This window comes from Agelaius tricolor, unplaced genomic scaffold, assembly GCF_023055355.1.
Source record: "Agelaius tricolor isolate 1412-34295 unplaced genomic scaffold, bAgeTri1.0.p SCAF_1, whole genome shotgun sequence".
Classification (NCBI taxonomy): domain Eukaryota; kingdom Metazoa; phylum Chordata; class Aves; order Passeriformes; family Icteridae; genus Agelaius; species Agelaius tricolor.
Genome location: NW_027269261.1, coordinates 108439600 through 108465745, shown reverse-complemented (window position 1 = coordinate 108465745; position 26146 = coordinate 108439600). Strand labels below are relative to the sequence as shown.

General features: G+C 41.7%; 1 protein-coding gene across 1 annotated transcript in view; it reads right to left on the bottom strand.

Annotated features, from left to right (window-relative positions):
* Positions 1-1242: 1242 nt before the first annotated feature.
* Positions 1243-26146, bottom strand: part of LIN28B (lin-28 homolog B) — a 101804-nt gene continuing 76900 nt past the window's right edge. The window contains exon 5 of the mRNA XM_071446559.1: positions 1243-6374. Within this exon, the coding sequence (XP_071302660.1) occupies positions 6005-6374 (370 nt within the window). The 3' untranslated portion in view covers positions 1243-6004. The remainder of the gene's footprint in view (positions 6375-26146) is intronic.

The window sequence follows — 26146 nt, the reverse complement described above, 5'->3', positions numbered from 1 at the left end:
GGTGGCGCTTTGGTCTCAGTCAACATTAGACACTGCTGGAGAGGAAGTTTTCATTTCACTTGTTCCAAGGGTTTCCCACATCTGTGCATGGCCAGAGCTGCTCAGTGCTCCCCGAGGTGGCTTCCTCCTGCCTGTGTCACCTTGCAGGGTGTTCCAGGAGTTAGGTGGTGGCACACCCAAGGTGTCCCCTCCCATTCCCTGAAACACTGGGCTAAGGCTGGCCAGGAGCTCATTTAAGCATCTGGTGTGAACTGTGCTCTTCACAGAGCACTCATCAGATCTTTCACAGAAAGCCTCACTCCTCATGACTGACACCAGCAGTGGGACAGGATCTCAGCCAAGGGGATTGTGAATCACCTCTTCCACATTTCAGGAGAGTGATGAAACCACTTGGCTACAGGTTGGGAGTGACTGGATGTGACTGGACGTGATTGGGACACATCTTCATAGCTCACTCTTTTTTGAGGACATGTATTAGACTGGTGAGGTAAGGGGAAGTAAATGGAAGTTTTCTGTGACTAGAAGAGTAATAGATAGTCACCCTTTCATGCAGGTGTTTGTGCAATTAGAAAAAAAAAATTCCTCCTTGTGTTAGAAGAGGTTCTTAAATTTTGCCATTAATCACTGCATGCAGAGCCCTGTGTTAAAACAGAGGCCCTGGAGCTGGCACATACATGTCCTCAAATATTTTAATACAGAATGATGGGCTAATGCTATCCAAGTCATTAATAACACTTTATGTAATTTAGAGAAGGAATTTCCAGGTAATGAAAAATGACAGCACTTTCCTTTCTAAAAAGAAACCCCTCTTCAACTCAGTTTAAATTACCATGAAATAGATATATACAAGCTTACAGGTTATGGAAGCAGTAATAAAGATGGGATGAGGCTTAAATACCAAAAGCTTTTCAGGTGAGATAATAACCTAAATGTCTAAATGTCTGATAGCCTTAATGTCCAGTGTATTCTCACAGAGAGTAAGTACCAAAAGCTGTAATCCTGCAGTTTAATTTCAATAGCTGAATAGGTTTTGGGGTACAATTTTTTCAGCACTGCAAGTATGATTCAGGTATGAATGAATCATTTACTTCTCCCTCCCCCCAACAATGACTTATATAACTCAAATTATTTTTTCTGAAGGTAACATCCCAAAACTAAGTGAGCATAGGTGCAAAAGAAAACTACCCAGTGACATGCAGTGTGTTTTTATCATGCAAATAAAGCAAATCTCAAAGGCTCACGGTAAATGCCAATGTTATATGTTTTATTTTTAATCAAGTAATTCTTTTCAACCTCACAATATCCATGACTGACAGGAAAAAAAGACATTAGGCATGAAATGAGAATATAAAATACATGATATGTAGAAAGGCAATCAGTGCTTTAGTCCCTCAAGACAGTAAACAGGTGAAATGACTTTCAAAACTTCAACTCAAGGTTTTTTTCTTACAACATAAAATTCAAGTGATTCTTCTTTTATTTCACCCTGTAAACAACATACAAGTCAAAATGGACAATGAGGTAATCTATACTACAGAAGATAATTTAAAAACACTAGATAAGACACAGTATTAAAGACATATAGAAATCAGTGTTCACTTTGGTCTCTAGTATGGTTATTGTTATTATTATCACAAGCAACACATACTAGTTAAAGCCAGTCTGGTGATGTTTGTCAGACAGTTGTTGCTTAACTTAGTAATCCAAGAGGTAGTCAAAACCATTGTCCTTTGTAAAGATATTCATACATTTGGTTCAATGACAACGGTAGCAAATACCTTGCTACTTTTCAACATTCTCAGAAAAATACTGCCACAGCTGCTGATACACAGCCCTGGTTTATACAAAAAAAAAAAAAGGAAGTGTGTGTTCATAGATCAACCTCTTGTTATCAGTCAACAGTTGTAACAGGGGTAACACAACCACTGGATCTTAAAGAGGCTGTTGATAAAACTAAGCAAAATAAGATCGATGCATTTAACAAGGCTCTGCTTGTTTCTAAAACAATACTCAAATCTCATTAAGACTTCTAGGAAATTAAAATCAGTGCATCTGCACATGTACACATCTTCCCAATTACTTTTATATCTAGCACAGGGGAATACATATATATTTTTATGATAAACATTTCTTACAGATAAATTAATTAAATTAAATTTAAGACTCCATGTGATTTCCCATGTTCTTTTATAATTCTTCTTACAAAGAATGGTACAAGATCTATAAGCACTTTTTTTTTAATGGGGTTCTATTAACAAAACTAAGTTAGCAGGAACCAAGCAGGAACTCCAGGATAACACTGGTGCAGAATAAAATGGCTGAAAAAGAAGGCCTACAACGGGAAGAGGTAGGATCTGAATGTGGTATTTGGCACTCCCTGAAAGCTGGCTAAAGGCAAAATATTGCAAATGGTATTACAATGCCAGATCTACCATCAACTGCAGCAAAAAGTTATTTGGCTCTTCCTCCAAATACAAGTCTTCCTCATGGCCTATCTTTTGTAGCGTGTAATTAAATATTGTGACCTCTCCTTGGGGAAGAGCAAAAAATATCTCAAAATGTCCCTTACAATTAAATCACATTGAGCATTTTGGGATGGGGGAAGGGGAGGGAGGGAGATTCTTGCTTCAGGTTTAACCTTATCTCCACTATTGTTAGGAGAAAAATACATCTGTCTGAGCAGATACTGAACTACTTCTACTCAAACGAGTTTTATTGTGGAGTGCTCTGGCAAGGACAGGCTGGTGAACAGGGGGAAATCCAGCCTGAGTGAATGCTGCCGAATATTAATTTTGTCCTTAGGCATGAAGGAAGAATCCCAAACTCAGTCTGTGCCTCCTCCTTTAGAAGGTTCTTTGCTTATTTGGAGCAGCCAATTGAAGGAGTGTAACTAGATTTTTTTCCCTACTGCAGCCCAGTGCTAAGTAGTTACCTGCTGCAGCTTATGCTGCGATATGTTTAACTTAGGCATGTACGTTTTTGTCTCTTCTGGAGCTGTATTTATTCCCGTGAACAGTGCCCATAATCCTTTGGACAGAAAAATAAAAACTTTCAAAGAAATGTTTGGAAAGGTCTCATAATTTCAAATGGATGCTTCATCTTAAACAAGTATTTACCATAACGTCTGCAGTGGTGAACTAACAGTCACATATTCAGTACAGATAAAAAGTATGTACCATAGATCAACAGCCACCTTTAAGGCCACAGCAGCACAAAGGTGTGTTCATGCAGTAGATATGAGGTAGCCTTTTGCTGTAAACAGAATAATAATTTTATTGTCACCCATGTAAACAAAGTGGGCTTGATGCTTTCGTGTTTTTGTTCTTCCCCCTCCACCCCCATCCCCCATCCCTCCCCTCCTAGAAAAGCCAAGCACCAGTAACTCCAACTGGAAGTCAGTGGGAGCTGTGGTTGCCCAGCATCTCTGAAAACTCAGACCCTGTGGATATAAAGACACAAATGCTCACATAAGCAACCAGTACATAATACCACTTCATCATTTCACAGGAACTTATAATACAAAACGCTGAGATCTGATTATCAGAAACGTAGGTCTATGTCAACTCAGAGGTAGTTACTAACATCAGTACATAATACTTATATAGAGATAAAAAGGTCTAAGACTATTTGGTTTGTTCTGAGTAAGCAGGTCTGTAGACTATTCTGTAAAGAAAAAACATTACGTGGTATATTCCCTGAGCAAAGTTCTTTGTCCTGAGTATGTTATGTAACAGTGATAACATTCTAATATATAAAAATAAAACCTTAAGCTTTCAACAATAAGATAGGGTTTGGTATGTGCTCTTAGCAGTTCAGTCTGACTTTGGTGCGCACAGTGATTTCAAACAGCACCTACAAAAATCCACATGTTGAAAACATTTCTTTATCTCAGCTCTGAACTTCTTACATATAAACAGGGAATGACCAGTTTTCAAATCCACAGTTGCCTATTTCTATAAGGAACTTTGGTTTAAATTTTCAAAGTGACCTAAGTTTTGCATCTTTGCTGTTTAACCTGGTTTTTACACCGACTAGAAGGTTAAGCAATGCCACTTTGATTTGTCTACATAATTTAAATAAGTTTACTATCCTTACGTAAGGCAAGGACGTTCTCTATAGATATATCACATTCAATATCGTCAAAGGTAAGCTTTGCATTAGCATTACTGAGAACTTCAGTACAAACCTTGAGATTCTTGCAAACACTGGCAAGGAATTCACACAAAATAATTCTCTCAGAATTGTGCCCTTCACTGAGGAGTTTGATGACTACCTGTTCACTGAAGCAGCAGCAGCACCAGTAAAAGTCTCATCTGGCAGGACAAGTGGGAAGGGGAAAGGCCACGCAGTGAGCCAGCTGCATACCTGTTGTAACCATCGGCTGCAGAGGAGTTACCAGGGTAAGACTTTGGCTCGCTGTGGCCTTTCATGCAGGCTGTTTCTTTAGTTTGATTATCCGAGCTTAAACCTACCCGACACTTTCAAGCTTTAACAGCCTGTGTTTATTGCCAATGTTAAGGATTATACAGGTTTCTCTAATTAACTTACATCCACAATGGGATTTGTCAGAGTACGTTATCTTACGTATGACTTGGTAATTCAAAAGTTACAAATGGAAAGCGACTTGAAGTTTTGATAGGCTCCAACTCTATTAACCCTGAGCAAGGCCTGCAGCCCAGGGAGTCTCACTCTGAGGCCACCAATCTTCCTCCTCTTCCACACAGAAGTGTGTGGTCCTAGGGCACTCTGGACCAAGGCTGGTCAGCTGCAGCCCCCAGTTCACAAGAAGCAGCTGATGCCCAGGGCTTCTGGCAAATCTGCAGGTCCCTCCACTCAGGCTGGTCTGCACCCATGCTGCATCCTCATCTAGGGAGGCCAGCTGAGCAACCCCACGTGCCCATCAACCTTTAGTCTCTATTCAGCCCAGGATCTCCTTAGCTTTGCATTTTGTTTTCTTGAAAACCCAAACAGACAACAACAACAACAATAAAAATCCCTAGGGAGTTCTCTCCATGGTATTTCAACAGGAAATAAGGGGGAAGACCCTTCAAATTGAGGGACACTACTTGGGACCAAGAGAAATTGCTGCTGCTGCGGCTACTACTGCCACCAAGGTACCCTAAATGTTCACAGTATACAAATGGCTAACCAGGATGGCATCCTGACACCACTCAAAAGGGTCTGTTTGGTAACAACTTACACATTCTCCCCTACACAAGAGACATCTAAATTACAGTTACAATCATATTAATTTAACAAAACGTTTTGAGAAACCATCACAGAAACTACACATTCATTGTCTTTTCTGGAGCTTTAAACTCCTCACCAACAAAGGGTGGTGGCAATGAGAGTCGTATTGAGTCATGAAACTGCCCTGCACTGGCATGGGGAGGGGAGGGTTTTGATATTTTGTGGAGATGAAAAAGGAACTAATTCAAATTGATGGTACGGGGGATGTCTTAGTATCTTTAGTACCATATGGCAGCTTTAAAATATGAAAGTATCCTTTGGTTTACAAGACACATAACAGTCTTGATCTCAGTTCTTTGTGTGGTTTATCAGGTTTGGTTTGTTTCTGAGTGAAATTTCAGAAAATTGGGTTTTCTTGTTTGCTTTCTGAAGACGTTTAGAAACTGGTTCTAGGAATGAGTTCAGGAACATTGAGTGGGTACTGTGACTTTTGCTTCACAGTAATGCCTGGTGGGATCTGGAGAATGGTCTGATGGAAAAATATATATTTATAGATATGTACACATACATACACACACATGCACACTCACACATACACACAGAAAGTAAAACATAATGCACCCTGCTCAAATGTATTTTGTTTGGAGTGATTTGTCTATCAAAGAAAAAAAACCAAAAAACAACAAAACATTCACAGTTCCTCAACAGTAGTTAAAATTCCAGGTCAGCTACTGATAATGAATTATTTCCCCTGTACTTGCATGAGGTAGACATCCCAAGAGGGTAAAGAAAACGGAACATTATGAAAAATGCATTAAGTTTTTTTCCTTTTCTGAACAGAAGGCCCCTTTCTGTTTGGTTCTTCAGGCGACGCAGACAACTTACTCGACGACACTTCCTGTGGTGACCTGCCCGAGCGCTCCGACATCTCCGACCTGCCTTCCTGAGAGTACGATGGAGACGAGAAGCCGTGCGTCCCTCCCCCTTCTCTCAGCAAGGCAGAAGTGGAAGGCTGCGGTTCGGCTTCGTGTCTTCCCTGAGAACTAGTGGGCTGCTGCGAGACAGTTTTATGGGGGCAGTTAGCCACCATGTGCATGATGCTCTGACAGTAATGGCACTTCTTTGGCTGCGGAGGTAGACTACATTCTTTAGCGTGGTGGTCGAGGCCACCGCAGTTGTAGCATCTAAAACCAAACAGAGACAGAGATGGAGTTACGCAAGGCAGCGTCCAGCGGGAAGGTTTCTTGCGGGCTCGGGCCCGGCCCCACTAGAGGGCACCAGATCTCCAGCCATGGCCGCCCCGCCGTCCCTGCGAGCCCCGGCACCCGCGTCCCGCCGTCCCGCGCCGAGCGGGGATGCTCCGGCTCGGCCGCTCCCGGAACCAGGGCCCGAGGGACGCGGTGCTGGCAGCCGGGGAAAGGCGAGCCCGAGGAGGGGCGCGGTGCCCGCCCCGAGCCAGGACCGGCTCTGTCCCAGATCCCGGCATTGTCCCAGATCCCGGCATTGTCCCAGGGTCCGGCTCCGTCCCAGGGCCCGGCACTGTCCCAGGGCCCGGCACTGTCCCAGGGCCCAGAATTGTCCCAGATCCCGGCATTATCCCAGGGTCCGGCACTGTCCCAGGGCCCGGCACTGTCCCAGGGCCCGTCACTGTCCCAGGACTGGCTCTGTCCCAGGGCCCAGAATTGTCCCAGGACCGGCTCTGCCCCAGATCCCGGCATTGTCCCAGGGTCCAGCACTGTCCCAGGGCCCGGCACTGTCCCCAGATCCTGGCATTATCCCAGGACTGGCTCTGTCCCCAGATCCCAGCATTGTCCCAGGACTGGCTCTGTCCCAGGACCGGCTCTGTCCCAGGGCCCAGCACTGTCCTAGGGCCCGGCTCTGTCCCAGGACCGGCTCTGTCCTAGGGCCCGGCACCTCAGCTCCTCAGCCCGGGCACGACAGGCCAAGGCTCCAGGCCAGCCGGGACACAGGGTCTGTAATGGCACTTAGGGGTTCGATTCAAAATAACATCAGTAAAGGCCCGGCAATAGTCATGAATCTGTGTTTGTGTGTTTCCTCTCAAAACTCCCAGCCCATGTACACGTGGCTGTGGCCACGGTGCCACTTTCCGTGGGTGCAGAGAGGCCCCTCCAGCCGCACGGACACAGCTTCTCCCACACTTCTCAGAAATGGCTAAAGCCCACAAAACCTCTTCTATTTAACCTTGTTAGCCAGGGGAGTCCTGAAGAACTCTCCAGCAATTCCTTACTGAATCCTTTGTAACACACACCAGGAACACCAGTTATTGGATTACATTATTCTAACATACGATACAAAGAAATAATTACACGCCTTTGGCACGGTGACCTTATGTCCACCACTGAGTTTTCAACTTTGGCTGCTTTTGTATGGTTTCTGTTTCTTTGTTTTATAAAACTTGCACTGAATGCATAGACATTTCATTTCTAATAATCAAACCTTACTGGAAAAAACTAAACCTGTTTTTTTGGGGTTTTTTTTGCTTTCCTTTAACCACCGACCAATTAAAAACAATTATTTCACAAATACTTAGTCTGTAGAGTCAATGTAAGGATTAAAAAAAAGACTGTAACTATAACTGTGAACAAAATACTGCAACGTGCTCTGGATCAAGCCCACATAAAGATACGTTACATTTTCAGATTCCTGAAAAGTAACAAAGCACCATTTGACTATTTTACCCAGGATTTAGTAGACCCTACTAGTTTATACAATATCAAGAAGTTTAATCCAAGCAAAGCTTTTGTATAACTGAAGTCTCACCTACGGAATTTGCTTTACCTTGCAAAGAAATGCTATTGATAAAACCTGCATAATTTTTTAAAAAAGACTGCAAATATCAACATTTGTAATTCCACTCCAAGAAACAATCCCTGGCACCTCCCACTTCACATCTCTTCATCACTAGTAGCAAGATACCAATCATATCTTCATTTCCACAGACAAACAAAAAACCAGCACAAGTTGCTCATGGCATGATGCATGCCATCATGTCCTACAAGACTGGCCAATAATTTTAAAAAGTTAAATAATGAACAGAACTTCACTGTCCTTTCAGAAATCATTGTGATTTATTGTTGCATCTTCCCTAAAAATGAGTAAGAAGAAACCAATGTTTCTTCTTAAGTACAATGAACTCTGCACTTCTACAACAACTGCAGTAACATATTTTAGGTTCCATTTTGATGTCACCACTGCACTGAAGTTTGATGTGATTTTTCAGTGGAATTTGAAGACTGTGCTTACACTACTCTGTCTGCATATACGACAGACTAACCCATGAAGACAAACACAGTCTAACAAAGCTTCCCTTGAATCACAAAGAAAATAACATGTACCAGCCCCATTATCAGTTAGTATTGATTTCCCTAGCACAGGAAGGGAAATGACATACTAAGTACATTGTAAAATCCAAACATCCTGATCTAAGACCAAAACATCAAGTTTTTTTCTCCCGTGGTTAAAAAAATAATTTTCAAGTTATTGAACATTATCCCTCTGACTACTTTTTGCCAAATCATTGCAGGTATTTTCAAATTAGTGACCCTCACTTGGCAGTATGTTCAGCATTCAGTCTTCCTAACTGGCATTCAGCTGTTTCCACCACAAGCTTTCCTAACACCTTCTGAAAAAAGTAGTATGGAAATAAGCCTTGCGATTAGAGAAATGAAACAACAGCAGGTAAAAATTTTTAAGTGTTTTACTTTCTCCCCTTCCAATAAATACATCTAAGGATTCACAGATGTGGTACTGATTGTAATTAGGTTATATTAGAGAATGATGTTTATTATTACCTTTGTCATTGGTTTCTAGCAGTGTACTTGTTCCTGGGATAAATGCATTATAACACAGTATAGCATAGGAGTATGTAGACATTCTGGAAATTGTGGTTTTTGTCTTAATTCAGGACATGGAATTTTATGGCTGTGAATGCATCAACACATTTCTTTTCTCCCTTAATACCACAACTATTTAGAACAGTTAAAAAAAAAAAAAAAAGAAAAAAGTTTGAAAATAGGGTAAAGGGCCTCAGTAGCAGGATAGGCAGTAGCCATGGACAAATCAATTTAATCAGTCACTGTGGTATGCTCTGTGTTATCCAATTCAGTGGACCATTTCACCTCACCAGTTGGCAAAGAACCTGCTGTCAGGGCCCCTGCTTCCATTCAAGCAGCCTCTCTCACCCTTTGCATATATACTCAATCAATACATCCTATTTGCAAAATATTGTAATTCCTTGCATCTATTTAAATTTTCACTGAAATGTCACTGTAAAAGAAAAACTCTGTCACAAGCAGTTGTGATTAAACTCTCATTTGGTTTTTTGGGGATGTTTTTTGTTACCAACCAATTCAAGCATCTGGGTAAAGTGTCACATTAAAGTACATATGTGCCAGCCAGGGTGTGCCTGGACTTACAGAGGAGGGTGATATTTATTCAGTTCTTTTAACTATTTATTCATTCCTCATCAACCACTCTTGCCAGGAGAACAGATCACACCTTACACTGAAATGCCCTCCCTTTCCAAGGGATTTATCCCAAAATGGAGGTGGTCAGCCACCTCAGAGCTCACAAATGACAGCATGGCACCATCCCCAGGCATTAAGGTATGTCATTAACCCTTTCATCCTCAGCACTTCAGCCCTTTGCTCCTCTCTGCTGCCTGTACTTAGGTTACAACATCACGAAAGCCGAGAGCACGATGCGCACATGGGAGCTCACACATTCACATCTCCACCTACACACATACACAGAACAATACACAAGCTGATCCTGCCATGAAAACTGACCAATTCTCATTCCACTCTGCTCTCAGAAACTCAAGATTAGTGCAACCACAGCAAGTACCTCTTCTCTTCTGAAGCACCACGGAAAGAATGTATGTTAGCTTAAACACAAGTTTATATGTAAATTCTACCGTGAGGTGAATAAAACACAAAAAGCCCTTAAATGTGCAATTATAATAGAATCAGCACTTACAAAGAACAAAAGTAAGAAGGATTTGTTAAAATAGGATTGTCTTTCTCACAGTAGGCTTCCATGATTTGCTAGCTAGCTTCAGGCTCAAAAATATAAAGAGATGGCAATTATCTTAACGGGAAATCCTTTCTTCTCTACAGTACTGACAGGAAGGTGAATCAGGGTGATTTTTTTATATAAAAAAGATGAACATCTTAATAGAAGAACACCTTGAGGAACTTGTCTAGCATTATATTTCAATACTCTCAAAAAAACTGTAACAATAACACCCACTAATGAAGAAAAAAGAGAGCATATAGCAAGGTTAAGAAAACCTCCTAAATTCTCCTTCACTATGGATTTGTGATTGCATAAAACTATACATATTAAAGGAAACATGAAGAAGCAGAAGTGTACAGATTCCAACATAAAATATGCTGAATTAATTGCAAAAAGCTGATGACTGAAATTGATTAGAAATACTCAATTTTACAACCAAATAATATCATCTAGTCTTTAGCCTTTTTTTCTTGTTCCAGCAATCAGATACTCCTACTCAGGAAGCACAACCCAGCCCTAAACTTTTTAAAACAACAATACCCTTGCCTTGCAAATACATTTTCCATAGTAACAACTCAGATGGGTTAAGCAGCACTAGTTAAACACAACTACTTGCTTCTTTGAGCTGTTTTATAATATAATTTAGATGATAATCCAATACATATGACAAGTAGAGAAAAAATATGTATAACCCCAGACTGTTATCTGTTGAGAGAAAAAACTGTAAAATTATCCAAGTGACTGACTTGGGGGAGGGGAGGCAGGGAATAAGGGGTTAACATGTAACAGGGATAGGAAAGGGAGGGAAGGGGGTACACTCAGAGGAAGACTAAAATAATTCACCAGGATATACCCCACACCAATTCCTCTTTTGTTATTCCTTTCTGAATGCTATCAGACCACAAGAAAATGATTCTTGGCTAACAATACTCCATCTTGCAACATTAATGCCTTGAAAATGGCATGGAATCCTAGCAGTGTGTGCACATGAGATGCTGTTACAATACACTGAATGCAACTGTGCAGTTAAAGCACAAAGGAAATGTTTAAAATCGTACCTAAATGTGCTGTCCTTTTCTGCCATTACTTTCACAACATACCTAAAGAAAGGCAGATGGAACAGGCAGCAGATCACTTCAATTATTCTATTTTGTAAATGGCTGTAAAGGGAAGTTAAACTATCCGTGATCTAACAGAGAAATGGGTCTTAGACATAACTAAGAGTTCCTCTGTTTAAGGCTACAGTGACTTGTCATGAAAATAAGGCCATGAAATACTGCAAAGGGATGCTTCTCACTATCTGGATGTGACACTTAAAAAAGCTCAGGGTGCTTGCTCAGGTACCACCTGGGACAAGTGAGAGAGACCTCCCACACCTCAGCAGGTGTTGGAGGATCCTCAGAAAGGATCTTCCCGACTAATGAGGATCTGCTAATTTCAAATTGTCTGTGCTGCAGCTTGAAAAGCCAGGTTGGATGGGACTCTAAACAACCTGGTCTAGTGGAAGGTGTCCCTGCCCATGGCAGGGGAGGTTGGAACTAGATGGCTTTAAGGCTCCTTTCAACCCAAAGCATTTTGGTGAGCTAACAAGACACACAGAAGATGAGTGGAATGTACACTCTGCTCGTGCCCTCTGACAGGGAAATGGATGGGATGTTTCTGCTCACATGTGCATTGCTGGGGTTTACACCACTCTGGTTATCAACCTTTAATTCTTAAACTGTAGCTGAATGCAGGAGAGAATACAGCCAAGTTTGAAAACACTCTAAACGGCTATTAGAATTAAAAGTAGTGAATACTGAAATACTACTGAAATAATAATTAAGGTCAAGTGAAATTATCTTGTTAAATAAACTAGAGAAAGGAATATTTACAATCTTCATCAGAGCATTTATGGCTTGTCCATCAAGCAGGCTTACAACGAGGAAGAAAACCTCACTAGCACCCTCATCTATCAATCCATGGGAAAAAAAATCAGTTTAATTTTGAAACTGTAAGTATTTTTAATCAAGAATGTTGTTAAACAGCGTATTGTCAATGCAGAAAATGGCACACTGGTGCCACATTTAGATTTGTGTTGGTCCTGTGAGTATTTGCTACCCTGAACTTCTCGTTCATGCAAAACACTGTGCAGAGGCAACATGCTGGGAAAGTTAATTGCAGGCTGGCGTTCTCCAGTGAAATTCAGTTAGAAAATTTCCTGTGCTTTACTAGCTTTTTGAGATATTTAACAGGAATATAAAAAAAAGATAACCTCTTAAAGAAAAAAAAAGATGAAATACAATAAAAATTCTCACCCATCTATTATTTGTCCTGTGAATCCTACAACTCATGATAATGTACCAGAGATCCAAGACTTTCCATTTTGTGAGTAAAACAAGGTCCCTCCTTTTTTTTTTAAGCTTGCCTTCTTTTATTTTACAGATAGCCCCATCATGCTGACACAAACCCGCACTGTCTGCGAGGCTTCCAATAACGCAGGGTGGAATATTGATGATGTTTACTCTTGTTACAAATAAATAAATAAAAATGCTCTGTTGTAAACTCATCAGATCGACTAGTTTTCTGTGGTTAGTTCTAAATCAATCTATTTTCCCCAGTGTATCACAGAAGTATTATCAATAGGTTACGGTCTTTTGTTGCTCGGGCTTCCCCTCCCCCTTCCCCCCAACAAAGAAGCTGACAAACAACGTGGGGCATTTTGCCTGATAAATCAGGCCTGTCAGGATACAATTTAGCTTAAGTTCAGGAGGAAATAAAATTGTTTAAAATCTGCTAATACAATTTTACTGGAAGGTGATGGGGTTTGTTTCGGTTTTTTTTACAGCCAAGAGCAACAATGGAACAGAAAGGTGGTTCAAAAAGCACAAAATGCAGCTTTTTCTCCACAAAAATGGAAAGGACTGCAGAGACAGCAGATCTTAAAAAATAACTTCAACGATGTCTTTCCATTCTTCCTTTCCACCAAACCTTATCTCTACTATCCACTCAGCTCCCTTTACAGGCATGGAGGAAAATTATTTTTCACGCAATCACACAAAAATCCTTAAGAAATTCATCTTCATGGAGGAATGATTTGGATGCATTTTCATTTATTACAACAAAAGCTTTTTCTTTATATTAAGAGCTAAAAACTCCTGAAATAACAATTTGCAAAAGCAAAGCTTTGTTTCTAAATAACATGAAAGATGGTTTTGCTCCTATAGCATCAATATAGCATGGAAAGAATGTGTGTATTTTAATGGCTTTAATCCATCCAGATAAAGCAGATAAAAAATCAGCGATGGTTTAAGGAAGTTATGTTTTAAACAGTCATATATCACACATTTCAAACATGAAATGATTTCAAGTAAGTCTACTACGACAAATCTTTTTGCACTATGAAACCACACACACAAATACTCTCAACCACAAATTTCCCTTGTAAGCTTTAATTTCTGTGGGAATAATAAAAGAACCCAGTTTTTCAACAAGAGCAGCTCTGTATGCAGTAATTTTTTTTAAAGTACACATTTTGCACAGTTGCTGCTGGTGGTGGCAAGGCTGCCTGGGCTCTGCTGTGGGCACTGCTGCTGTGTGCACCCACGTCTGCAGCGCTCTGGCAGCGCCAGCTGGGCTGGCCAGGGCTGAGCAGACCTTGCTGCCTGTGCCTGAGAGCACTGCTGAGGGCCCCTGTTTACAGAAGCCTGCCTCGGTAACACTAGAAGCCTTTCACAGAGGTGCCTTGAGCCTCCTGGCCATGTGGATAAGGATGCATGCTGCATAAAACCGGCTCAACTCTTTCTGGGTCAGTGAGGTGCTGGTCATGAGCTAAGAGGCATGCCTGACCTTATCTGCCTCTCAGCAGAGCTGGTTCCAGGGTTTCCACATCCACTGATCAGTTAATCCACAGATGGGATAAAAAGGCAGTGGGTAACTGGGAATCAGTTGTTAAAAATTGCATTTTCAATTTTGTTCCTTATTTCATCACTAACATTAGCAGCAAATACAATAAATACAGCAAATGCAAGTGACGCCAACTCACAACAGCAGGAAACAGCAAATGGCATCCTGGCAGTAGGGTGGAGCACTGAAGCAAGCCACAGTAGAGAAAGAGGAAGAAAAAGGTTGTTCTGGAAGTTCATAACCTATTCTTCCTCCCCAAATACCAGCTGTGAGTGGTATGACTTTAGGTACCTTATATAAATCAGTTTCACACACAAAGTTTCAGAAATATCTGATGACAGGAGTATGGACTGACTTAGATGCTGGCCTTGAAATGGATTCTCCTATTACATACACTGAGTTAGATGGCTTGCATGAATACAGGCTTCATGAGTGTTAAGGATTGCAGGATTTAACCAGCAGCTCACATTTTCATTTCATTCTTCAGAAGCAAAGGGATGGTTACTGTCTCTATGACACACTCTCTATGAGGAGACCATGCCAGCTATCTCTATAGGGGTTCTTTCCAGAGCTAATGGCACTGATTAAGTCATGTCACATGAATCACATGGAGGGCTTCCCATCCCAAATGTGGAACAAAAGGGCATCAAACATGGTGCTTGGTTTTGCTTGAAATAGCACCTGTAAGTTCACACATTCAATACCCACAAGAACAATTAAAGAATTCAGATGCTCTATAGCCACACTTTAATGGTAAGGAAAATCTGCATCACTCTGATTACACTGACTGAGAAAGGAAGCAGTCACCTTATTCACTTTTCTCAACTTGCATCATAAGATGTCTAAAATGGACTAGCTTCATATATTGACATTATTACTAAATGGCTGGGCTGAGCATTTTCTGTAACATATTTTTAAGAGGCTTTCAGTATCTTGAAGAAAAAAAATATTTTGCAACTTTCACATTAAAATGCGGAAGCAACAGTAAAGCGTGAAAAGAGGATTTCGGCTGCAACAGGATTAAGCCTTATATGTTAAAGCTTTTAATTCCCACCTGAGGCAGGTATTCTTGTTGTCCCACACTGCCTGATCCCTGAGCATTAAAAGAGAAATAATGCCATTTTCTACTATTCTGCCCTATATCACCACCAGATTAATCCTCATCGTTAATTCTCACTATTAATTGTGTCCATAAGAATATAAAGCAATTTATGCATATAAAAATTATTGTTAATTCAGAATTTGGTGTATCCTTTTTCCTTGTTTGGCCTCAGAATGGCAAATCTCATGCGCATGTTTAATACCTATATCTCTGAATTTTGTTAATTCTGTGTACAGTTAAAAATAATGGCACAAAAATAGTTTCCCTATATGTTGTAAACTAGATCACTTTATCCTCTTGGCTGGGATTATTTAGATTAAGTGATATCACTGCAGTAAAATTATAACAATGAAGTTAATAAAAGTTTTCTTAAATATTGCTAGTTCCCAGCAACAGAACATCTTAATGGTCTTAGTTCTCATGTCAGTCACAAGGGCATAGATCCAGAGCAATTTTTATGACTTCACCGAACTTATTTTCTCTTCTCTTTAATAATGTAACACAGAAAATTTCCCACTGTGTACAAATTCTGAAAAGTCACACAGCAGCAGCCAAGGCTGGTTGCAGAGGTCAGGCTGGTACAAGCTGTGAGGCCATGGAACAATGTAGGCTGAAGCTCCTTCATTCCACCTGTAAATTTGTGTTTGCTGGTTGATGTAACATTTGAAAGCAGAACACAGCATAAATCACAAAGAAAACCAAAGAATTGTGGCAAGAGTGGAGGAAATATGTGTCTTCTGCCCATTTTTGCTCAGCCTTTCAGCCTAAGAAAGAATGAATTATCTCAAAATTAAGGATGTTTATAGGCCAGGGTCAGCTTTTCTGGCAGGACTGATGAACTCTGAATTAGGAGATTTGATAAAACAGGAGCCCTACACTTAAATAAAATGTTTGAAAGCAAAGAACAATTCAGATAAGAGCACCTCAGTTGTGATCATGGCAGGGGAAGAACAGATTACAAGCTGGACATTGAGTAAAGCTACCACAGGAAAACACAGTGGATATGCTCACTGAACACAGCACAACCAACTTCCTGTAGTTTTGATCAGAAATTCACACCCAAGCTGCAACTCCAACTATGAAAGCCCTGAATTTACAATTTTGAAAGCAGTCACAAACCAGAGGAATGATTAATGTCAGCATCCTGTCTGTGTTTTAATAATTCATTTATACTCTGAAACAGCCCTCCAGTTATCCAGTAGCACTCACTGTGCAAGGCAGGAACAATGTACATTTAAGAGTGGAAGTGCACGGAGGTAGAAAGGGCAACAAATTTTAATGCAAGCCCAAAAGTTGTTAGTGATAAATCAAGACCACTGGTAGGGGTGGAGGAAGGCATGTGTGTCTCTGCAGTCACTCAGTGAAGTGTGCAAAGGCCACAGGAAAGAATTGGGGAACGGTTACAAGGGGATTGGTTACAAGTTCTTCCAATTTGGAAGGAAAATCTTGACTTCCAGTAAAATAGAGGATTACTCAGTTATGCTGGTAGCCTGTCTGCTCTCCTCAGATCCCAGGCTCTGGGGCACGTTAGAATACACAGGAAGGTGACTGTGACATACTGCAGGGGCTAGGAATGGAACATATAACATGTCAAATCCATAGGACTTCATTAGCCCTGACTGAAACTCAGCTTCTTCCTGCTTTAATGATTATTTACCATACTGCCACAAGGTTATGGAGACAATTCTTATTATTCATTGAGCTGTTAATTATTCTAGTGACAGATCTACCGCAGGAAAAATTGAGAGTATCCTTCTGCCACAAGACCTTAAAATATCACAGCTGAGACAGGGGATTTGAACTCACAGCAAACCGAATTTATCATTTTTTTCAGTCTGGATAAACACTCAGCACTTGAGGAAGGAGGGAGCTCTGGCAGGCAGTGTGAGGGAGCACAGCTTCTCAGCACCAGGCTGGAGCAGTGGCAGTGTCCCCCAGTGACAGTGTCCTTGCCCACAGCTGCTCCTGAGGGGGGGCACATGGGTGCCACAATCCTTAGTGAGTGCAGTAACAAATTGCTCTGGCTGTGGGTGTTGGATATCTGTATCACTGCACCAATGAAAAAACCAAACCACCAATCTCAGGAGCTGCTTTGTAGCTGAACTCTTCACCCTCTGCACCCGATGGAATCCCAGAGCCTCCATCACTGCCTGTCCTTGTCAGGTACAGTCTCACCCACATCTTGTGCTGCTTCCATCACTGTGTGTAATGCCCCAGTCTTGCAACTGGTCACTGACCCTCGTTCCACAAAGAGTGAAGATGAGAAACCTGGGTGTCTCACCTACAACCTACTAATCCTCCTTGAAAAGGCTGAACAACCATCTGAAGATTACAGCAACCTGCTGATGGAGGGAAGATTTGCATCCAAACTTGTCTTTCACACTGGGGAAGGTATGTGGTGAACTGGGGGACTTTTTGAGTAGGTTAGAAGTGTTCTCACTGGCTTGGGCCATAAAGTGAAGAGGAGAACTCAGAAGCCAACCTGGTAATTCCTGAGGGACTCAGCTGTAAAAGCTAGAGCACAGAGTTGCTGCTGTCCAGTAAAAACCCACCTGACACAAGACACAGACAGCAAGTTAAATTTGGCATTTGAGTCTCCTGGAGGCACCTAAACATCAAATCTAGGAACCAAATGCCTTTTGTGAGGTTGGAAATAGTCACACCTGAACAGAGTTAGCCATAGAAGACAAGGGACCAGACCTTTAGAAATCTCACTTCCTACAATATTCCTGGATACTTCCAGGAACAAATCAATTGTTTATTAAACCAACCTCTCTCTTGAAAACCTAAAAGGACTTTGCTCCTAAGCAAGATCCCTTTGGCTCTCCTCCTTACAAACCTTCTATCCAAAATATCCAAATTTCCTGGAAATACACAATCCCACATAACCACAAAATGAAGGGAAACTGTGTCTGCCACCCAGGACTCTGGATTTCAAGCACAGCCCACAAACTTCCCTTATGAAAAGTCTCATCCTTCCCAGGCTCAGAAGCTGGTGATAGAAACTTCTTTCTCTGTCACAGGCAGCCTCTGTGACACAGTTAGATATAATCAAATGCTTACAGGTATTTACATGCCTAAGTCCCACTGACTTCAGAGCTAAGCAAGGTCCTCATAGCTTAGAAGATCTGAGTCTGTGCCCCTCAGGATTATATCTGGTACACCAAGGAAAGCTATGGTACAACAAAGTACAACCATATGGTGATCAGGCCACAAATTGCCATTCACTAGTGCAGGAATTAAGCACATCCTGAAAAATGCATAACATACCTGATTTTAAAACTGTTCTCTTTGTTACAGCTATTTCACCACTGTCCAACTATTATCATGAAAAGTCATAGACAAGTTGTGAAAAGTAATTTCAATTACATCAGAAACATTACACAGAAAATGAGGGCTATCATGACTTTAATTGGACTTCACATAAATGCTGAAATCCCCTCCACAAGTCCCTCTTGGCAGGCAGCACAGATTTGAGAATTAGATGAAGAAAGCACATACTTTCTAAATGATGAAAAAATCTAAACTAGAATGTCCTCAATAAGCTACTGTGCTTAGATTTCATTCCAGTTTCCTGCAAAGCTTTGCACAGTGAGTGCCACCACTGCTTGCTGTCTTGGCAGCATCAGGAGCAGTTCCCAGGGTGCCCTTCTGTTTTCATACTCTGTACTCCAAAACAAGCCAACAACAGTGTGCTGTGCCAGGCAGACTGCAGGGAGTGTCAGGGACCCTGCTCCAATGCTGCAAACCATCCAGAACCATCAGCAAGTGACCAGGACTCCAGCTCAACTATTTTGCATTGCATTCACAGCTTTTCCTTGGGAATGTAAAAATAAGTGGAAGATAATTACTGAGTAAACAGCCTCCTTTCCAAGAAGAATGCTTCCAAAGGCATATAAACTGCTTTCAAAAACTGCTAAGGATGATCCCTGTGATGATCCATGCAGTCACTAAAATGCTAGCCAATTCTCAAAGGAAAAAATTTCAGTTAATTCACTTACTTTTTTTTTTTCCCTATTTGTAGCATTTATTTAGCTTGCTTCATATCACACCTCCAGTTTTGAGACAAAATCATAAATCATTGCATTGGCACAACTGTGGGTGTGATAAACACTGTCAGGAGGTGGGAGGGAGTAGATTAAGCAATGCAATTCCCATTGTCCTCAAACACTCTTGCAGAGGAATTACAATGTGGAACAGGCACACTGTCTGGGATTTACCCCTGGTCACAGCACACACATGGCTTTTACACAGATCTATACTGGATTTCTATCTGGATTCATGAATTTGTCAATCTCATAATATCCCAACTGATCCCCAGCAGTAGGTGTGTGTATGTGAAGAGTGGATGAAAGAATCACACACTCCAAGTCCAGGCAGAAGATGCAGATGTTCAGCTTAGTTTTGTGTGGCTGTGGCTGAATTTCCTTTCAGTTAGAGACAATGAGCTGGAAAAGAACTTAACTGACAAAAAGTAGCTGAGCTGTGTGCTTTGAGTTAAATACACTCTAAATATAGTGCACAGAGATGCTTAACATCCCTCCTCTAAGGAAATAGGTTTTTACACCATTCTTTTACATATTCCCCATAAAGCAACCAGACCCACTTCAGGCTAACTAATGCTTTTTTTATGAACTATCCCTCCACTCATGCAGACCATAGCTGGGGCATTACCCACTTCATGCTCATGCAAGCTGCAGCTGGACATATGCTTTTACTTGCAGCATATTTTCCTTCTACCCCTTCCCAGGTTCTGCCTTGCTGTGTTATTCTTTCTTCATTTTCCTACCACTGCAATGCTTCATGTGGAAGCACTGCACCTGTCAGGGCTCAGCAAGAATAGTTCTCTATTTTCCTTTTGAGGCTATTGTTAAGGTAGGGCTTGAGTAAAAAGCTGCTGCTCATGGACAGACCAGCAGCTAAAAAGGGATAGGAGAAGGGAATGTCAATGGTTTGTCACCAATTACATGAGATGACTTCTCAGCTCAATTTATTTTACCTGTAGCTACCTCAAATTCAGTGGGCAGGAAACCTTTGAGAGGAGCTTGGCAACTTTGACATGCCTCTCAAATTTACAGTATTGTAAATTTGTAAAACTACTGCATGTTTCAATAAGCATGGCTATGATTACAGGACTGATGCATATAGCCAGAAACTCAAGTGTCATGTTCTAGCTTTCCTGTCTTTGCAAGAGAGATGAAAAGGCAGCACACAGGGGCCATAAGGGTGGGTCAGGAAGCTGAGCAACTGAGTAAGAAGAGGGATAAACAAGAAGAGGGTCATCCACACCAAGCCCCTTATTAAAGGCAAGGGAGGCCATCAGCAATGGCTCTGTCTCACCTGCTGGAAAAGCCTGGAAGGCACAAAGCAACTGCTCAGCCCTGGTGAGGCTGATGCCAACCCTTCTGCAGCATGCTCAGGAGGAAGTGTGTCCATCACAGCAGTACTGGCACAGCTCAGCAAGGAGGAAGCTCAGAATGGCATGAGCTGAAGGCCTTCCCACGTGAGCCTGCTGGCACTGCCAGGATAACTGCGAGTCAACCATGTCTGCTGGTCTTATGGTATGCAAGTTTAATTGAATAACTTCAGGAGCAGCATTAATTTCTGTTCCTCTACTGAACTCACAATTCATGGTCAAAGGCAGCCAAGATGGCCAGGTCATCTCGGGCAACACTCGCTCCATTCTGAGGAATGCCTTGCACAGCTCTGCAGCAACGATAGTCTGTCCTCACTCTGTAAATTACCTTGGCTCTTTACCATGGATTTAACTGCTCAAATGCTTGTCTTACAGACAAAATAGCTTTGAGATTCAATTATCAACTTTGATATTCATTCAATAACAATTTTGATTTTTACTGAAGAATGGGACACTATAGAGGATGCTTGGGTTCCCTTAAATATGTCAAAGCTGAGACAAAGAACCTGATTTCTGCAAAATGCGGGGATAATTCCCATGCCCTATTATATTCAATGGCATAGAAGTTAACAGGCCAACATACCTGTTGACATACCACTGCCTCTCTAGAGCAAAATGTTTTTAGAGGTTACCTGCCATGGTTAACTCTGCTACTACCTAAGTACTTTGGTGCCTCTGAAAGCAGAGTGCTTTACAACAGAATACACCTATATGTATCAATATCCCTTTTAGCTTCAATGTATAGTTTGAAGTTTTGAGGTTTTCATGTCAGAAATGCTGGTGTCAACATTTCTAGGGCCTCAAATGATTTCTGCTGTTGCTGAATCCAGCCTCGAATATTACCGTGCCTGTAAATTACTTGGAGTAAACAATATTTGACTGCAATTCTAGTTTGTTGACAGGATTAAAAAAAAATTATTTAGGAAAAAAAATCTGCACTTGGAAATAGTACTTTAAAATGATCTAAATGCTACCACTCCATATCTTTGAAAGAGCAATACCAAATGTGCTTACCACACATCTTAGGCGACTCTTGCCGCGTGCGTTTAGAGTGGTGCTCCCTTCGGTCTGGCTCCAAAGTTAAAGCATCTGAAGTGTAAATTGTGTGTGACACAGCCAAGGAAACCCACTTTACTTTAACCTTGTTAATGGCGAGCCAGATGGAACCGCTGAGGCCACCCATTGTTCGGGTTGCATTTTTTTGTAATGCCATGGTGTAGGTCCACAGGGCCTCATGAATTCCCCTCCTCTGAATATATACTGTGCTGTTAAAGGCACTGAAAGGATCAAGCTCTGCTCTGAGAGCAGCTGGCTTTGTATTTTTTTAATGGTTGTTAGCAGCAGCAGCAGGTCCATTCTACTCCCCTATTCTTCCTCTGCCCTTCTTAAAATCCTGATCTGTTGGTTCTTGAGGGAAACCAAACCCTAACTCTGACCTATATAGCACATCATACATTACCTCAGGGTCATTACCCCAAATATTCATCAAAAGCCTCAGATTCTCCCTCCCTTGCAGCCTCAGATCCTGCCCCAGCAGTTCTTAATCACACAAGTAATCATCACTGACTTCATCAACAGTCAGGTTGTAATTTCTTTCCTACCAAACCCAGGTAACCTGTGAGTGCATCATTTTTGTTAATGACCATTGCCTTCTGAAAATTTGGTCAAATTTTCCTGTCTTGACCTCCTTTGTGCCTTTAGGATGAAAAAGGAAGTAAGAGGAGTTTGAGCAAAGACAGCCCACAGCCAGTGACTCAGCCTGAGAAATAAGGGGGTACTTGCAAATTGTTACATGCCAAGACCCGTTTGAACAGCATTTGTGATGTAGAAGATGATACCTCGCAGTGCCAGGGCAATGATGCAGAATTGTCAAACATTTGCTGATGAAAAGCTGCAACACATGACTTAACAGAGGTAATAGAAAACCCACGAGACTACAGCTGGCTGCCTAGCAGGTTTCCAGCTGCTGTGCAAGATAACATAATTTTGGGAGAGAGGAGTACTGTTCTCCCGGTCTACTCCAGCTGTGGTGCATGCTGCTCTGCACAGGATGAGAAAAGCACAAAGCCATCTCTCCAGCCCTTCCTACCCAATGGGCCTGCCATCAGGAAAGCAAACTGCATCTCAGGAAAAGGAGGCAGCAGCCAGGAGTTACTGAATTGCACCACTGAGCAGCAGACAATGTGCCTCCCCCTCTGCAGAGGACTTGACACTGCAGTTAGCACAACCTGTGAATGGCACTAGAGGGATGCTGCAAACAATTATCTGTTCTTACAGAAACTGCACAAAGGCTTCGGCAACACTGAGGTTGAGCAGGCTATTAAAAGAGCTGAGAAACCATAATCAATACTTTAGAGGAAATTCCCTGATCTGTTCAAAGTGGTTTGCTTTTGCACTACACTGGCACAGTAAGGAAGGGAAGGAAATCCTACTACCTGACTCCCAGCCTCATCTGGTATAGGAGACACACAACTCATTGAAATACATTATACCCCTGCCATTCCCAGTTAGTCTGTGTGCCTTTAGGAAGGGGAGTCAGGAGGCACCTGAAGCTCAGCAGAGCTTAGCCTGCTGTAGGCATGAACTGGAGTAAGAATCAAGGACCATTTATCTTCTTTCTAATATAAAAATCATTTACCTTCTTTTCCCAAACTGCTCTAGATGCTGTCAAAAGAGCTGTTTCCACTGTTCTACAGGCTCCCAAAAACCAGCAGAATTCCAGCCAAACTCTTTACTCTTTCCTAGAGTTCCTGTAACATGACACAAAAACCTGGGGGCAACCATGGCAGGCAGGAAAAAGGGAAGATCAATCTACCCCAATGTTCCCCAGTGACCAAGGGCAACCACAGGAGACACACCAGCAGGAAAGGCAGGACGTGGCAACTTCTGTTTTCCCCCAAAATGTCAAGTTTAAATTCTGTCCCTTACCCCTTTATCTTTTACATAAATAGCAGGGTGTAACTTAGGAAAGTTATTTTTTCTTGAATATTTCTTTATTATTGTTGTTCTTAAAGGTTATCTGTGTGGTGGTGCTGGCGTAAGTGTGAGATGCTGCACAAGGCACAGAACTTTTATATTCACAGTGTAGTTAAAACCATTTCCATTTCTAAATAATAAATTACAGGGGAAGGTTCAAAACCAAGTGAAGCTCAGTAAACTATTTTTCACCTATTTCACAGTTCAGGTATTGGACTTTCTTTTAACTAATAATTTTCCTTTGCACATTGTAACAGTTCATTTTTGAAGGCCAGACTACCTTTAGTATATTTCCATTTTCTAAGAAAATTATCTAGTTAACAGAATAGAAATACTAGATAAAGTAAATAATAAAAAATAAGGCACAATTTGGAACTGATAAACTAACATTGCACTTCATCCACTTTTTCTAATTTTCCCATGTCTTCTCTATTAGCAGGATGCAAAGCTGTCATAAATATTTTGAGATTGGACAGGATTGATTGCCATTGCCTGCAGTTTTTATATCCTTTTTTCATGAACATTCTTTAGTCCTAAGTCCATATCTCAAAGCAAAAACTGTTAATAACCCTGGACTGATGTGACACTCAGTACTTTAGCACCCTAGGATGGAGATTATGTGCCCCCCTTGATTTCAGCATGTTAAGCTTCCTTGAAGCTTTGTTTCTTTCAGAGGCAGCTGTCTGCATTTCCATACCTTACCCTGCCTCTTGCCTCCAGAGCTTAAATCACATGCATATCAGTTAGAAAAAAATACATGCAAAATTATTTTTTCCTATGAAGTCTTGCAGAATTAATTAGGTCAGCTGGTAACTTTCCTCTGTTGATGATGATAAGAAGAAAACCATAAGCTGTCTTATAGAAAGGGAAGTCATCAATAAATCAGGACTTTAGTTGCCAGTACCACATTCTTTGTACAAAAGGAACTCTGAATAACATTAGTATCACTCTAGAGCTTTACCATAAATTTTTTTTTTTTAATGAACTGGTTGTTTGTTTGAAGTTTTTTAAGACACCTGTTCCATTTTCTTAGTAACTGAGGGCATTTGAAAGATTCAAAATAATGCTAGTTTACTATCTCAACATTGCAAAATGGCATTTTATAACTTGCTTTTATACTTGAGCAGCACTTATAAATCCTTTGAAAACTCACTGATTCCTCGCAATGACTAGGAAAATACACATATCTGGAAATACCAGGGAATATATATTTCCCTTTTTTTTTTGGAAGCCTGGAAAACTCAACATTGTAGACTGAGTTTCACAAAGTTATTGACACTTAGGTCTGCCTTCCAGCATTACAGTACTACTAACTTCAAGTGCTGCTTCTGTATAATCCTTCCCATTTGGTGGGAAAACTTCCTTTGAAGATGTGCCATTAAGAAACCTGAAATATTAACAACTTCTGTATGACACACAAACACTCTGTAATTGGAGCATGTGGTAAAATCAGATGGGAAGAATATGGTTTTCTGTTACTGTATGTGAAATTTATGTTATTTTTTCCCTTGTCATGAAGAATGCAGGCTATAATTTCAGTGCATTTAAGCTCCCAATGAACCTCTGAAACTGTAACACCCTTCATATAATGATTGTGGAACAGCAGAACACTGCAATGGGAAATGCCAGTGTCTGTACATATCTCCAATTGTCTTCACATCGTTCACACCACTTCGAACTAATGCAACAGAAGCAGAAAAAAAAATGACACAGATTGTTTGGCTGAAGCTGGCAGGGAAGGAAGAGCTGTGATGACACCACAGCTGACTCCTCCAAGCCTACTGCTTGCATTTTGCAAGTTTTGAGGAGCAGCTGCTGAAAGGCAGGAAGGGAACTGAGAAATGACCACTGCACACGTACTAGAACACCAGAGTGGGAGTTAGCAGTGAGCTAAGCCTGAGCACTGCAGCGTTTAAAGGCTGCTCCCTGGCCTCCCAGGGATGTCAGGCACAGAGCTGAGGAACGCTGCTCACCTCCCCAGCCAGCTGCCAACCTTCTGCTGCTGTACAGCTTCAGAGACAAGTTAATGGCGTGGTGGCACCAAAGCATCTAAACTAGGTAGGATTGCTTTTTGCATCCTGTTTTAATTCCCTGGCCAGGGAAACCACAGGCTGCAGCCCTGCTCAGAAGCAGGGACCATTGCTCTGGAGGGGAGCTGTGTACAGCCGGATCCACTGGCAGTCTGACAGAGGAAGCTCAAATAGAAAAGACCTCGCCTGGGACACTCCCCAAACCCTCTGCGAGGTCTTGCTGATGCCTAATTATACCTCTGGCCTTTTGGAGGCCAAACCCAACTCCCTGCTGGGTTTTGTGTTCCTGACACTTTCCTCCCGTGAACCCCGCTGGCTCTTAAATCACCACCTGCCACCAGTGAGGGCAGACTTCCTATGGCTCCTACTGCAGAGGCCAAAAAGCTGCTGCCAGCAGGGAATGTCTCTGCCACGTTGAGCAGAGAGCACAACACGGCTCACGCCGAGCTGCCCGTGGGGCTCCTCACTCCAGACAAACGCACTGAGCTGTTACCAGAGGCGTCCCCCATC